Source organism: Aricia agestis, chromosome 9, assembly GCF_905147365.1.
Source record: "Aricia agestis chromosome 9, ilAriAges1.1, whole genome shotgun sequence".
NCBI lineage: Eukaryota > Metazoa > Arthropoda > Insecta > Lepidoptera > Lycaenidae > Aricia > Aricia agestis.
In genome coordinates, this window is record NC_056414.1 from 8512531 (window position 1) to 8528902 (window position 16372).

A 16372-nucleotide genomic window follows, 5' to 3' on the forward strand; every position below is an offset into this window, starting at 1 on the left:
AATAAAATAAATATTTAAGGGGGGCATACAAAAAACACATTTTTTGCCAACTTTCGCTCAATAACGGTACGGAACCCTTCGTGCGCGAGTCCGACTCGCACTTGGCTGATTTTTTGTTCTCTTTATTATTTGCACTTTTGGCAAAAAGAAGTGCCTTTCAGTCTTTGCACAAATACATGAAATATGTATTTGAAAGCAAAGTCTTTACGATATATTATTATGGTTAACATTTCACCTGATCAATCAGAAATTCTATGTTCTTTTGTGTATGTTTATGTGTTTTGTTAACATTTTAATTTTGACTAAAAACTAGTCAGGGCTGAAATACTGCATATTTTGTAATATTAGGTTCATATTATAGATCTTCCCGTTTATATTTCTTATTCACATATTTGACCAGTACACAGAATTCTGATGCAACTTCAGGTTAGCTACCTAGCTGCCTCATAAAATATAACAGAAGACTCATTTCGGTTATAGAAGAGTAGTATAATAACAATATTGTAAAAATGAAATATTTGTATAACTGTGAACATTTCACCAAATTGAGATTTGTTGGTTAAAAATTAGATTTACTATATTAAAATTAAAACTATCATTATGTGAATATATAATGGCTGGTCTACGTGATTCCAATTAGGGTTGCCAGGTCGCTAAGTCGAAAAGCCGGACAAAATAGGCAGCTTAGCCGGAAACTTATTCAATCTAAATTCACAGTATAGCAATACGTTCCTGTACAAATTTTCTGTTTTATTTAATCGATTTAACATCTGATTGATAAAATATTATGTCTCGTTAGATGTAAAACCGTCTCAAATTAGTAGGATTTTCATATAAAATTATAGATTCAAAGCTCTACAAAAGCCGGAGACCTATTAATTTTGACCGGACTCGCAACCAAAAAGCCTAACTGTGTCCGGCTTTGTCCGGACGCCTGGCAACCCTAATTCTAATCCAGTTCTGGCTTGCTACTGGAATACTGTAAACGGGCACTGGAATGCACCGGAATGCAATTGCATTGCACTGGATTGGAATAATGTAAAGCCGTTATAATGGTGAAAATCATTTACGTGCCTAAATAAAAGAACATAGGTAAATCATTGACAAAAATTTGTGATAATGTGCCAATGATTATAATTAAGATTACTCTGAAGTTAGTAAATAAAGATTATTTGAAATTATTTTCACATTTTATTAACTTTTCCATGCCTTCTTTCCCTTAGTTTTTTCACCTCGTTACTGAACACTTGCTTCCCACCCTTAAACTTTCTTAAAGTATAGACTTTGAGGGTGTCTGGCAGTTTTCAGTTCAGTCTAAGCAGGTTTTTATCAGTGGACAAACAGGTAAACTTTCAGCTTTACAAAACGAAGGAAGGTCTGGCCTTCGCGGGCTCTTACTCTATAATAATTTTAACTTATAATGTATATTATCTAAATTCAATGTGACACTTGAAAATTTTACTACCGTACTCATTAGATTCGAATAATAATAATAATATTCCGTTGAGCGAACCTTCTGATTCTACATGGTATAATTCTACAATGCCTAACTTCGTAAGGGTAGCTCTTAGTCTAAATATTTGGCTTAGCAATTTCATTACACATGTACTATGTCAATTTAATTACAAGTTTTTTATCTTAATGGCTAGTTTCAGAGTCGTCTAATATGTGATGATTCACAGGCCTAGATTAATTCTTGAAGCAACTAAAAGATCGAACTACATAATATTTGGTTTATTAAAGCCGTACAGTTAAAAAAAAATGAAAGTTTAGAAATAAATAGTTCAAAGTTCAAAGCGCCAACATAAAATCTGAATTTACATACGAATTACGCTAGCTAAATATAAACCGGATTCTAATGGGAATTCGCAATCAAAACAAAATAAACACGTAAAGGCGGAGTTTTATATTCCCGCAAGAGTGTACGCTCGCACGCGACCACGTGACGCGGCGGGCGGCGCGGCGCGCGCGCAGTTCGCCCCGCGAGCGCCATGGCGGACGCCGGCCTGCCCCGCGCCGCGCACATCAAGACGCGCTCCATCGAGAGAACCCTGCTCCCCCTCATCAAGCAGGTAACCCACCAGCCGGTGAAACTCCCGGCCTCGTCGACGAGCGTCCTCGCCGTGACGTGGCCGACCCCCGCCGACCGTCACGTAAACGTCGAGGACTATCTTTTACGCACTAACACAGATCTGTGTTATATATAATACACATCTATTTCTGAAGCGCGCGCGTCACGATTTTACGACGTCGACCGCAGCGTCTTCGTTTTCGTACTAGAAACTCCCAGCGACATCTGTTGCGCCGACGAGGTCGAGGTGGGCTTTGGCCGATCTCCAGGCGCGTCATAGGCCGCGGCCGAAATAATCGAATTCGAAGTGTTCGCGGGTAATTATAATGTTAAGTCGGCGGTAAGTCGGGGGGCGGGCGGGCGGTCGGGCGGCCACGTGGTGCGCGCGGGGGTGGCGCGGGGCGCACGGGGGCGCGCGGGGGGCGGCGATCGATCCCCCAGCCCCGGCCGGCAGTGCCGCGGATATCGCTGGCGGAGCGGCGCGCTGCGCTACGACTCGCCGCCACGGAGCACGTGCGCGCGCTCTGCCCAGCGCGCCGAGCGCGCGCGCCCCGCACCGCGAGACATGGAGGTGCTCTCCGATGACGACGAGTTTATGTACCGGGAGCCCCAGGTATCGAGACGCCCGCGCGTATAGTGCGATTCGACGGATGTATAATTTAATTGTAAAAATTATAGTGCAACAAGTAGTCTGGGGAGTAAGCTTACGTGCAATTTCGAACTTGGGCGGCCCGAGCCCCGTGATCTTCGCTCGTTTGATTCGCGCCTCTCGGAGGTCGCGGCTAGTGAGGTTGTGCGGACGATGCTTCGTTCGTCACTATTATTGTCGAACTTTCGAAGTGATCCATTAAATTTTCACGAAAATGCATTCATTTTCTGCCCCACGCCTAGCTGGCATTGTTATCTTAAAGTTTTTTTATTTACTCAGGCACTAAAGCCTCCTACTTTAACTTGACAGAGGAATAATTTGCAATATTGGAGTTATTTAAATTCACTGTCTCCATTGTAGAAGACAAAAAAACAAACCTTTAATAACAACGTATACAAATACGTTCTTTAATACACAGACAGAAAGTTAATTGATTGAAAATGATGAAGGCGTCTACATAATTTTTATTCTTTAACCTTAAATACGTAGTTGTCCGTTGTTCGAGCTGAGCCCACCGTCACGTTAGTTTGTTGACAAGTTTTAACTTGGGTTTGACTCATGTGTACACTTGAGATTGTCTCAAAATTGGCGAAAAATAGATATTTATACACTCACACATACTCTACCTTCCATATTATGTATATTTGAAAAATCCAGTGCAGTACCTAAAGTAAAATGTCAGTTCGGTAGAGCAACGCGCAACGTAGGTAGGTAGAGACAATACCTTTGCAATGTTTACATTTTGATTTAAAAATGAGAATCGCTGGGATCACATTATTTTCATTATTAGTATCCCCATTATAATATAAACCCTTAAATGTCTAAGATATTTTGTCTCTACCATTAGCTTCTTGCTCCTTTTATGCTCTTATATTTTTAGGATATGTCTCTACCCCTTGCTTCTTCCTCCCTGCTCAAACGTTGCTATCTATGAAATAGTTATATGCCAAGGAAAGAAAAGTCACTCATGCACCATAGAGGTGAACGCTTACATCTGTATCTGAGCGTAAATAAATTATAATTAAATTAAATATAAGTAAACCAATAACTTATTACTTATTAGTCGTATTGCCAGTGAAATATGTAATTATTGTTGAATACAATATTATATTATTCAAAATGTTCAAAAAAATCTTAAAGATAATCCTTTTTACTACCATTTTACATGCAGCCTATACATGCAGGATACATTAATGTTTTTAAAGCTTAATTAATTTTAAGTTTTAAGTTACTCTCGCCTCTACGGCGTAGGCCTGCCTCTCTTAATTTTTTTCCAGCAGGGATCTATCTATACATCTTTCATAATTAATATCCCTCCAAATCTTGTTTTGTACATAAATAAATTATAAAAGATAAAAAATATGTATTAAGTGAGTATAAATCACAAAAGAAAAGTTAAAAGTAGGGCACAGCTGACTTTCCCCAATCCAGACGTACCTACACGCCCCTATTTGTCTACGGTCAATGTTTACTTAAATGATGGACTAGTCTTTAGCAACTGTTCTATCTACATGCACCAATTTTGATGACATTGTTAAAAGATAGTAGAGTGGACAGGGAGATATAAAAAATATTTTATCACAAAAAGTCTCTACCTTTGTGGCCCAAAAATGTAATCTCGTTTCTAGGTATTTACAGTCTCTTATACATACAAGTAAATTGGAATGCAGATTAAAATTGATTCTGTGAATATTTAAATCTGGGCTAATAATGTGTCAGCGAGGTTCATTGTTGTAGACCACACACCGCATTGCGCGACCTCTGCTATTGTATCTAGATGAAAAAGTTGCTTCAGTCCCGCTGTGATAAATCAGGTTTTATAGCAACATTCCTGACTAGCCATAGGTGCTTAGCAAAACACAATACGTGGACCTTCTTCTTAAATCTGTCAATGCTGAAAATTGGCTATCCGTTTAGTTTACGGAGGTTAGGAACAGAAAAGATGTCATTACATGCTATGGAAAGGTACAGGCATTAAAATAACACGTTAGACTCCAGACTCCAAACATTTAAACGGAACAAAGCAACAATCTGAACATCAAAGCCTGTCCATGATATAATGGCAAATAAAAATAATACTCTATTACAGAAGACTATTATTTTCAACTGTTTATCAACGTATTAAAATTAAAATTCTACTCTTAAAAATGTATTCTTTTTCCTGAAAAGAAATACACTATTTAAATGCAGTGTTGTATAAACTACTTAATGTATAAAGCCTAAACATAACTGCACCTGTAAATATACGCTGGCACGGCGCTCTACAATTTATTAACTTGCTTTCAAAGTATTAAATAACTAATAAGTGCTCCGTGGAAGCCCAATGGGGTTCATTTTATATTGAAACATTGTGTGGTTAAAAAATAACATCGGTATTAGTTTCTTGACAGAATAGGTAAATAGAAAACATAGATAATATTGTTAGGCGGAAGTAAATTGCTTATAATAAGTAATAGTTTTCTATGCTGTACTAGCGAGCAAACTCCACAGCGTCATGAGTTCACCAAAAGTAAAAAAAGGTGTAATCTGCAGCTGACATGTCCGCCAAGTTGGAAATCTATGTGGAAAATAGTGGGCATAATATATATCATAGCAAATGCAATGTTTACTTATCGATATTGGATGTTACTGGACCTATCTCTGATTACGTAGGTTGTTGACCTTTAGGATAAAAATACACAATATTAAGAGTCCCACGCTTTATAATGCCTCTCTAAAAGCCTATATTTTAGGGTAAGTTATAAATATCTTCCATCAATGAATGTTAAAAATAAACCCAGGACTTTCTTCACTCTTATTTATACACCTACGTAGTTTGAATGTTTAACTTAACTTCGGAGTAGCGGAAATGTAAAGTTACTTCTATCATAAAATGCAATTTATAATTTACATTTTAAAGTGCTTTTGAGTTTTTCTAAGCTTAAGCATTTCTAAAGTGTAAACTTTCTCTCCTTTTACTATATTGAAAGCATTTCCATTTCAGCAGTTAGTCTTCTAGCTTTTATGAATTAAATTCTTTTAAATTTATATTGCCAGTATTTAAAATTAAAATGTGTTTATCTTAGACACTTACATCTTTATTTATATTTATTACATATGGTCGTATTTAAGGTTTTTATGTTGGTGATATGTGTCAGCTGTTTTATACAAAAGATCCTATGGATACACAGCTCATATTATGCATAATACGCTTAAATGAGAAAATTCTTATTGACTGTTTTCAAAACAATAGTCTACTAGGCGGCGTTTCTGGTATGTCGAGTTTGTCCCCTGGCGGAAAATTATATAATGAAAATCCTCAGTGTAACGTCGTAAATTTGGACTCTACGTCTTTACATCAGCCTGCCTACCATACGCCAACGAGATATCTCACTCTCGAGATAATTAAAAACTACTCGTCTCATAATAACAAAATCTCGACATTATATATGAAGAGACAAACCATCAAACATCGAGAAAACATGTAGAGTGAGAAATCTCGTTGGCATATGCTAGGCAGGCTGGAGACACAGCATTTTAACGCTCTCACTAAAATTGCTACAACTTCTGTTCTTACTCTAGGGGTCAATTCAGACCGGAACATGACGCGTAGATTAATTTCTAAATTTGTATGGATTTGACCCTAAGGGCTCCCACACGAAACTGCGAATTCGCATCGCAAATATCTGCGACAAAACTCAAAATAAAAATGACATTACGATGGGAACTCGCACGAATTCGCAGTTATGTGTGGGAGCCCTAAGGTGTCTTCGTATTTCCAGATAAGCAGTCTGGTGGCGACGCGCGGCGAGGCGGCAGCGGGCGGCGCGGCGGTGCAGCGCGTCGGGGCTGCGGTGTGCTGCGCCGTCGAGCGCTTCGTGGCGGTCGGCGAGACCATAGCTGACGACAACCCTGACGTCCGGCACAGCATGGTGCTCGCATGCAAGGAGGCAAGGGCTGCTGGTGAGTTTTATCCCATCTAGATAGAAAGAGTTAAGAATGAGCCGCGGAGTACCATTCAACCTTAAAGGGTTAATCATAATTATTACGGGTAGAACGAATATAGTACCAATTCAGCCGCATAAGAGCGCCATTCAACCTTAAGGGTAAACATAATTTCATTTTGTATCTTACCTAAGTGCAAGGAGACGCGAGCTGCGGGTAGGTTTTACTTCATGCATTACATGGATGGACGTAGGACAATTTTACCCCAGAAAAATATATGGTTCCCGCGCGATACACAAATTTTGGCGCAACGGAGTTGCGGGCGCCATCTAGTTTTCAATAATTTTGCAGTCATTCACCGGTAAAAATGACAAAATTGCATAGAGCAATTAATTACTTAATTGGAACATGAACATTGCCTTAGTTCTGAGCGGACTGAGCCTGTAGCCAAGACGTTTTTTTTATCGGCGATTCTATAAAAAAGTGATAAAAAAGATCTTTGCTAAAGGGCCACGGCCTAGACAAGCGGCAAGCGATTATTATCGCAAAAAGCCAACGCCACAAAATATATGGGTTTTGACGTTAGTATTCGCTAGCGAAGCGATGACTTAAATATGTCAAATCGCATACATTTTGTTAGCGTTTACGATAATCACTTGCCACTAATAATTGTATACTAGGGCTGGCCAATTTTGACATTTGCGCTAATAGCTCACTGCTAACTTAAAGCGAATAGACTGTTAAAAGTTTGAACATGCAGCGAAACTTGTTAAGAAAAAGTTGTCCTTGGAAGCTTCTCTGAAGCTTTCGTTTACAACTTTAAATAACTGTTTCACGGAATTCATTTTGAAACTACAACAATGCTTAGAACAAACTCTAACTTATTACTAATTCTTAAAACGTTTCTTTAAAAAAAGTCTCCTCTATTCTTTTAATATTATTATCAAGCAGCTTAGCTTGTAAATTGTTATTTATTGTGATATATTTATCTTAAAAAACTTCTTTTTCTTATTATTATCCATTTGTTCTACGAATAGGTGCATCAGGTACGATATTAACAGTTTGTTACAAAATTACGCAAAAACTAACGAACGAATTTTGATTAAATTTTGCATGGTTGTGTTTCATGATTTTACATCTTATATGAAAAACTGATAGTACCTACATGGAATCACATACTTTATATTGTGTACAAACGGTTATATTATATACTATTTTTTTTAATAAAAAATGTAACAAGAAACTATAATAATATGTTCTTGCACTTCGCCCAACCTTAAGTAAAGTGCACCCAAGGGCGGATTTTAGGGAATTTCCCCTAAAATTCCGCCCTTTACCCATTGCCCCAGGCCCATCGATAAATTTGGTCTTTTGAAAAGGGCCATTGTTTTGCCTGCACAATAAAGGTCGTTAAAATTTACGTTATAATATGAGATACCTTTTCATATTATATGTATACACAATTTTGCAGGAAACTCGTACCTAATAGCATAACAATTTTGTGCATCGCCGTTTTTGTAGTATGACAAAAAAAAATATATATTTTCTTTTACACTGTATAATATGTCTATGTAATTTGATTGTGCACAATAAAGTATATTTTCATTTCATTTCATTTTCATTACCTACATTACAATCGTTATCATCATGGTTAAACACAAAATAAAACCGGTACCTATTACTGAACACAACAAACTACATAAGTCATAACCGAAAAATCTCAGTTTTGATATTACTAACCCAGAGTTAGTTGATTTAACTCTCGTCGGAGATGTCGATCGGTGGGATAAAAATTTAAAAAATTAACTCGAGGTTAACTCCTAACTCTTGGTGGTGCAAGACATGATGTGAATTTAAATTCGAAGTATAATTTAACTCAGAGTTAAGCGTGTTAACCCAGGCCTTAGCGTCATAAAATATAGCCTATAGCCTTCCTCGATCAATGGGCTATCCAACAGTAAAATAATTTTTCAAATCGGACCAGTAGTTCCTGAGATTAGCGCGTTCAAACAAACAAACAAACAAACAAACAAACAAACTCTTATAGTATAGATTGTGTGTTTCAACCATATCGCTTTCGGAGTTTCCCTGTATTTATTTTCTTTACAATGAGCAAGCGGTTTTTTTGGCACATAAATGTAGTACTGGAACCAAGGGTAGGTATTTTGTCATACTGCTCTACGTACTGCAAGTCTACAACTACGTTTACATTACGTTTTCGCTTTATTTTGCATCGACGATGCGCACGTCGTTTTGTGACAAGTAGGTATATTTAGGGATGCAAGAGGTTCGGAGTAGGACCCATGTATATTTTAAGGCTTTGGTGATTGAAGTATTCTTTATCTATACATTGTTTTAATTTATTTGCGTTCAAATGTCAAAAATGCTACTCAGATGGTGGTCTGTTGCCCTTACTAGATCATTTCCATTTTGTAATATAACCACAATCAAAACTGTTATTTTCATTCCTCATAACATTTTTAAAACATATTACCTGTTTACCTAACTGTTAGGGTATTTCTATATTTGTTGCTTTAACTCTTTTTTAGTAGTTCTAAATACATCGTAAATTATTTTTAATTAATATGGAAATTTTACCTTAATAATACGATTAGATCCACGAACATAAAACGCACGCTAAAATCAAGAGTTTTCATATATTTTAATTTGATTTTTATCACCCACTAAATACTTTAGTGTGTAGATAATCGCCGTTAATATTTTCATAAGCGTAATTATATAAAGGTTATCAAACTTTTTTTTTATAAAATAAACAAGGGGGCAAACAAGCAAACGGGTCACCTGATGGAAAGCAACATCCGTCGCCCATGGACACTCGCAGCATCAGAAGAGCTGCAGGTGCGTTGCCGGCCTTTTAAGAGGGAATAGGGTAATAGGGGAGGATAGGGAAGGGAATAGGGAAGGGTAGGGAAGGAAATAGGAGAGGGTAGGGAAGGGAAAAGGGTAGGGGATTGGGCTTCCGGTAAACTTACTCACTCGGCGAAACACAGCGCAAGCGATGTTTCACGCCAGTTTTCTGTGAGCCCGTGGTATTTTTACGGTCGAGCCGGCCCATTCGTGCCAAAGTCACTTAAGTTCTGAAGGAAACAAGCTTAGTTGTTTAGTTTTGAAATTTTTGAGAGGCTCATTTGCAATGAATCATTTGAATTCACATAATATTATGAAATTGGTATTATCCTATTATTTCTAAAAGCCGTTTAGTCGCCGCTACCAAAAAAAGTAAAGCTCTATATTAATTATAATAAAGAGTCCGATTGGTTGCGCTCTATCTATTCGATCTCTTTTACGTTCGTTCGTCATTTCGTTAGTAGCAGAGACTGATTGCAACTTGCACCACGATTGTATCCGGTGAAATAAACGCTTTATAAATCAGTTCATATCAGGTCAGTATGAATTGTGATAGTAATAAAATGGCTAGGTATTCAGGTGGGGATGGGGAGTTGGTCTCACCGAATCTCATGTGGAGGAGAGGAGGCTAGAAAAATTTCATCATTATCATCATCATCATCATCATCATAGAACAAGAATAGTACGAAGGTCAAGTATAGTTTACGTGATATTTCTTTTTAAATAAACGCACGTGTAATATTTATTGGGTCATTCAAACGGGCGTTAAATATACGACGCGTCACTTGCGTCACACCGCGCACGGTGCAGCGTCTGCGAATAGACTTTACGACTGTAGTACGATGATACGATTAAACGGCCAGACAGATCGCCTGATGACATAGTTATTATGCGCTATACAGTATTAGTTGTTTGTCACATAAGTACTTAGGGGCCTACAAATTACTAGAGGTTATTAGAGGGTGAACGTCAACCACATCTCATATTATACCACATCTCATAGGATGAGGAGTTAAAAAATTCTCAAAATGTCACGTAATTTATTGATATCTACTTCTCTTCTTAGGTTATTTTAGAAACATAGTAGGTACGATCACTTACGCAGGGATCTTATGACAAAACATTATGGATATAATATTATGTTGGTTTGATAAGAGACCATGTTAAATTTTCGATTCAGACTAATCTGTGTATCAAGACTCTATTCTCTAATCCAAATTATAAGGTACAGATTTTCATACTTATTATATTTTATTAATATTTTTGATTCCCACCATTAATTTATCATCGTTCTATTTCTAGAACCTTTAAGTAAATGTAAAAATGATCATAGACAACATAAAATATTCATCGCCATTTAAGCCGGATGTTCCTGGGGTGATCAATCATAGCAGCTGAATCGCAGTTCGCTCCAAATAGATCAAAAAACTATGAAACTAGATTATATAAAGAACTTGAACCGAGTTTACTTAAACTGTTAAGTCCGAGTCAATAAAATGGTTTTATATATCATTCGTTTAGCTTAGTAGTTGTTAAAATAATCATAATATAAGGTACTATTTTGATTCTAAATATGATAAAAGTAACGCTGTGTCAATGAAATCTCGGTGTTAGTTACTAAACGCTTTCAAAACTGCTGTACCGATTATGTCGAAATGTTTTGACTTGTATGCTTAGCCTATGATACTGGGTATAGGAAAATATCTATTTCTCATTACATACCAGCGAACAGTCCTAAATCGCGCCTATCGAATTTTCTGATAAAAAATAAAAGAAATACATAATACATGAAAAAGAATGAAGAAATACATATTATGGGAAAAACAAAAGGAAATATATAATTTGTGACATCATATTTTAAATATTTCAATAAATTAAATTGCGGAATTTGAAATAAAGAGGTGGTTTTAATTTTTCGATGTAAAATTTCACTATTAAAATAGCACTTGTGGAGAAGGGGGAGTCTATTAATCATGAAAATCGTGTGACGTAGTTTATGGATAGTCCCTAGTCAAGATACTTCATTCCAACTAAATCTGTATAACGAATACATTTGTTTCAAAGCTTATTGGCAGTTAGCAATAAATTAGCGACTTCACCCTTCAGCTTTCCCAAATTACAGTTCTGTTGCCCCATTTTCGTTTCCATTCTCTTAAGAAGTATACCTATTAACAAGGATTTATGTTAATAATGCGAAATGTTTAGTAGTTTCTTACATAAATTTGTGTTAAGTCCTATATAATTTCCTATATGTATTCCAAATATTTCGTACTAGCTTTTGCCCGCGGCTTCGCTCGCGTGGAATTCGAAAATCGTGTACAATACGAATATTCTTGCAAATCTCCTTTAGAAACATGATGTTTTTCCAAGACTAAAAGTAGCCTATGTTACTCTCTATCCTTTCAACTAAGTCGATGCCAAAAATCAAGTCAATTGGTTGCTTCGTTAGGCTGCGAAGAAAGGACAAACAAACAAATACACTTTCGCATTTATAATATTAGTATGGATAGCTGTTTCCCGCGACTTCGTAGGCGTTAGCATAGTATAATAACGGAAATGGATAATTCTCTCCTTTTTATGGTCCCTTACTCAAATGGTAAAAAACGGAACCCGATTACAAAGATATAATATCAGCCTGTCCGTCTGTCCATATCCAGGCAAAGCCCTCATATTAGTCAAATGACACTCGAAATCTGTATGTTTCACATGTTTCACTATTAATTAATAACTTAGTTTGTTTCTAAGAAATAAGAATTAAAACTCAATACTAACGACGTAACATGTTTTTGCTTGGCAACATTACCAGGAGGGGGGGGGGGGTATGGGGGGCCCAGGCCCCCCAAGTCCCGGCCGGAGGCAAAGCCTCCCGCATGTTAATCAAACGACACTCAAAATCTGTATGTTAAGTTTTGGTTAGATTAATTTCACTTTTAATAAATAACTTTGTTTGATCCTAAAGGAGAATTAAAACTCAACACTAACGACGCAACACGTTTTTGCTTGTCAATATTACCAGGGGGGGGGGGGTTGGGGGGGCGCAGCCCCCCCAAGTAAGGGCAGGGGCCAAGCCTCCCGCATATTAATCAAACGACACGCAAAATCTGCATGCTTAGTTTTGGTTAGATTAATTTCACTTTTAATAAATAACTTACTTTGATTCTAAAGAAGGAGGAGTAAAACTCAACACTAACGACGCAACACCATTTTGCTTAGCAACATTACCAGGTGGGGAGGGTGGGGCGCAGCAGTTAAGCAATAGCAAAACTCTTTTGACATTTGTCCCTTTGTTGTATCAATACTCTATGACATAAAATTTACAAAACAAAGATTTTCCATTTGCTTAAATTTAGTTTTACAATTTGATAACTACATGTTACTGTGATTAATATGAATAATTAAAGTAAAAGACGTGTCATAAGTGCTGAAAATTTGAAGATTTTCATTGAAGAAAAATAGTAAAACGCGAAAATATCACTGAAATTCTCGCGTCCATATTTCCGATTCTGATCGCTCAATCGCCATAGTAGCAGGTAATTAAGCGTTTGTTTTATACATTTTGTTAGTTAATTTTATTCTATAATGCAATTTTCAGAAGCCTGAGTAAGTATTATGTAGTATAATAAAACAACAATTTTACATAAACCTTATGTTTACGTAAACAATGAACTCCCAAAGAAATCTATCATATAACGCGCTTAACAATGATTGATACTTTGCCTTAGGTGATGTATCTTAGATGTATATAAAATTCTCGCGTCACAGTATGTGTGCTTAACTCCTTTAACACTTTGATGCAACGTAATATAATATTACAATTATTACGTTTTATGTTTACAGGTAGCAGAAAAAGCGTTTAACGAAATAACCGAAATGACTGGTAGAATTTATGCTATCATTTTGAAAAAAAAAACACTGAAAATAAATACAAGGAGTGGGAATTAACCCTTTATTAAGATATTGAAGAGCTGCTTATTGAAGATGAAAGTGCCTCTTCACTGTGACACCACTGCTGTAACTAAATGGACCTAGAAAGTGGCGATGATTCTGTTTCCGGCTGCATTGTAGAATATTTGGATGATCATATTTTATTAAAATAACAATACCTAGTAGTTCCTTAATAAAAAAGGAGTGAGCTTCTCTCAGCTTTCACTGGCAAGTGGCAGTCATCAAAGTAGCTCTGCAGCTCTCAGGGAGAGGGTACCGTGCTTATAAATTCATAATAATTATGTAACACTAGTGACTGGAAGTCCCGGTGAACTTCGTGTCACCTGGAAGTCCAGGGAAGGTTTATAAACCTTCCCTGGACATCCAGAAATATTTTAAGACTAAAATTAGCCACATAGGTTCAACCGTTTAATCGAGTTATTGCATTTTTATATAATCCGTCAAGAAAGTGAAGAAATTAAAAAGTGGAAACATCGTAATGTCATCCCTTTTTGCTTAGATTGATTTGAAAGGGATGGCACTCGATGTTGCCACTTTTTAATTTCTTCACTTTCTTGACAGAGACAGACTTTGACATATACAAAGATTATAATACTTTACATAGATTAGATTGTTTCTTGTAATGTCGTAAATTAAACACACACTATAACTACATCATAATTATTTCAAATTTTCTTAACTACATAATGTATATAAATCATAATACCATTTACGTGTTTTTTTCATAAAGTTAATTTACCTAGCAGCATAGAGAAACAAAGGCCTGAGCAAGAGAGATGTCACTATCAGTAACACTGCGTGGTAAAAAGACTCTTTTTGACGTCCAGTCGGAACGTGCCGCACGTTGACAATTTAATCTCATAGAAATCATGTTCAATCATGCTTGTGTAAGTGTATTACATACATACACACATATTTTTACACACAAATGAAACCAATTCCGGTTTCGTTTGACAGCTCGAGATTGTTGCTCTATTCCGCTAAGAATATTAACTTTATGGTTTTTTTACACTGTATTTAATATAAAGTATCAAAATCTTTTATAGTGACTGGATACAGTGTGGCCATAAAATAAATAAAAATAAAATAAAATATATTTTTATTCAAAATGGGTATCATGATACACTTTTTGAAAGTCGAACGAAGAAACTACGTTGCCTACCACCGGTTCGGGAACTACCAAGCCGAGAAGAACCGGCGTAAGAAACTCGCACGGGGCCATCTTTTACTAAAAAAATGGAAAATTACAATGTTATGGCTTACAGCTATGTAACAAAATTAAAAGAAAAGTAACCTGCATGGAGCCACCCTATTCCCAAGGTGTGCTGTCCTCGAAGAAATCATTGACTTTATAATACGCTTTAGCACACAAACGTTCTTTAACTGCTTTTTTAAATTTGTTTAAAGGTAGATTTTGAACATTTTCTGGGATTTTATTGTATAGGCGTATACATTGGCCTTTAAAGGATTTGCTTATTTTGGCTAGTCTGAACATTGGTATTGCTAACTTGGTCTTATTTCTAGTATTTACATTATGATTATCACTTTTCTTTTTGAAAATATTTATGTTCTCTCTAACATATAAGAGATTTTCCAAAATGTATTGAGATGTGACGGTCAGAATTCTTATTTCTTTAAATTTTTCTCTTAGAGATTCCAAAGACGACATCTTATAAATAGAACGAATAGCTCGCTTCTGCAGCACAAATATTGTATTAATGTCCGCCGCGTTTCCCCACAAGAGGATGCCGTAAGACATTATGCTATGAAAGTAGCTAAAGTAAACTAATCGCGCGGTCTCTACATCAGTGATTTCACGATTTTTTTTAACAGGATATGCTGCAGAACTAAGCTTATCTGCCAGTTTCGCAATATGTGGACCCCATTGTACCATAAGAGGCCACACCGGAAACAAGTGGCGACTCTATTAATGTCGTGACTTTTTTGACGGGCTATAAGGGCAGGGGCAAAGCCTCCCGCATATTAATGAAACGACACGCAAAATCTGCATGTTTAGTTTTGGTTAGATTAATTTCACTTTTAATAAATAACTTACTTTGATTCTAAAGGAGGAGTAAAACTTAACACTAACGACGCAACACCATTTTGCTTAGCAACATTACCAGATGGGGGGGGGGGGGGGGGGGGATTGGGGCGGCGCAGATGCTAAGTTTGAATAAGGCATATATATCTGCAAAAACCGTATTCAAATCGGATCAGTAGTTTTCGTGTTAAAGAAAAAAGTTTTATACAAAATCTTGCCCCCTCTTTTGTCCCCTTAGAGGGGTGAGGGGTAAAATTTTATACACCAGATATTAAATTGGAAAATACAGTTTATAATATGATGTAAGTTTATTCAAGAAAAAAGTTTGATACAAAATCTGCCCCCTCTTTGGTCCCCTTTGAGGGGTGGGGGGGAAAAATTTTATACACCAGATATGAAGTTGGAAGAAGACAAATATATCTGCGAAAACCATATTCAAATCGGATCAGTAGGTTTCATGTTAAAAAAAAAGTTTGATACAATATCTGACCAGGGGCTGACTGGGGGAAAAATTTTATACACCAGATGTTAAATTGGAAAATACAGTTAATATGAAGTTAGTCCATTGAAGAAAAAAGTTTGATACAAAATTTTTCCCCCCTCACCCCTCTAAAGGGACCAAAGAGGGGGTCTCTTTAGTCCCTTTAGAGGGGTGAGGGGGAAAAATTTATACACCAGATGTTAAATTGGAAGAAGATAAATATATCTGCGAAAACCGTATTCAAATCGGATCAGTAGTTTTCGTGTTAAAGAAAAAAGTTTGGTACAAAATCTTACCCCCTCTTTCGCCCCTTGGAGAGGTGGGGGGAAAAATTTTTGTACACCAGATGTTAAGTTGGGAGAAGACAAATATATCTGCGAAAACCGCATT

The 16372-nt window shown here is 36.6% G+C and overlaps 1 protein-coding gene across 13 annotated transcripts in view; it reads left to right on the forward strand.

Moving 5' to 3' along the window:
• Positions 1–1988: 1988 nt before the first annotated feature.
• LOC121730155 (alpha-catulin) overlaps positions 1989–16372 on the forward strand; it is a 112336-nt gene continuing 97952 nt past the window's right edge. For 12 of the 13 annotated variants that reach the window (XM_042119049.1, XM_042119047.1, XM_042119048.1 and 9 more), the window contains exons 1-2: positions 1989–2072; positions 6482–6662. In XM_042119049.1, coding sequence (XP_041974983.1) covers positions 1992–2072; positions 6482–6662 — 262 coding nt within the window. In that variant the 5' untranslated portion in view covers positions 1989–1991. Of the gene's footprint in view, positions 2073–2538; positions 2685–6481; positions 6663–16372 lie in introns of those variants that run through there. The other variant, XM_042119053.1, reaches the window with a different exon arrangement.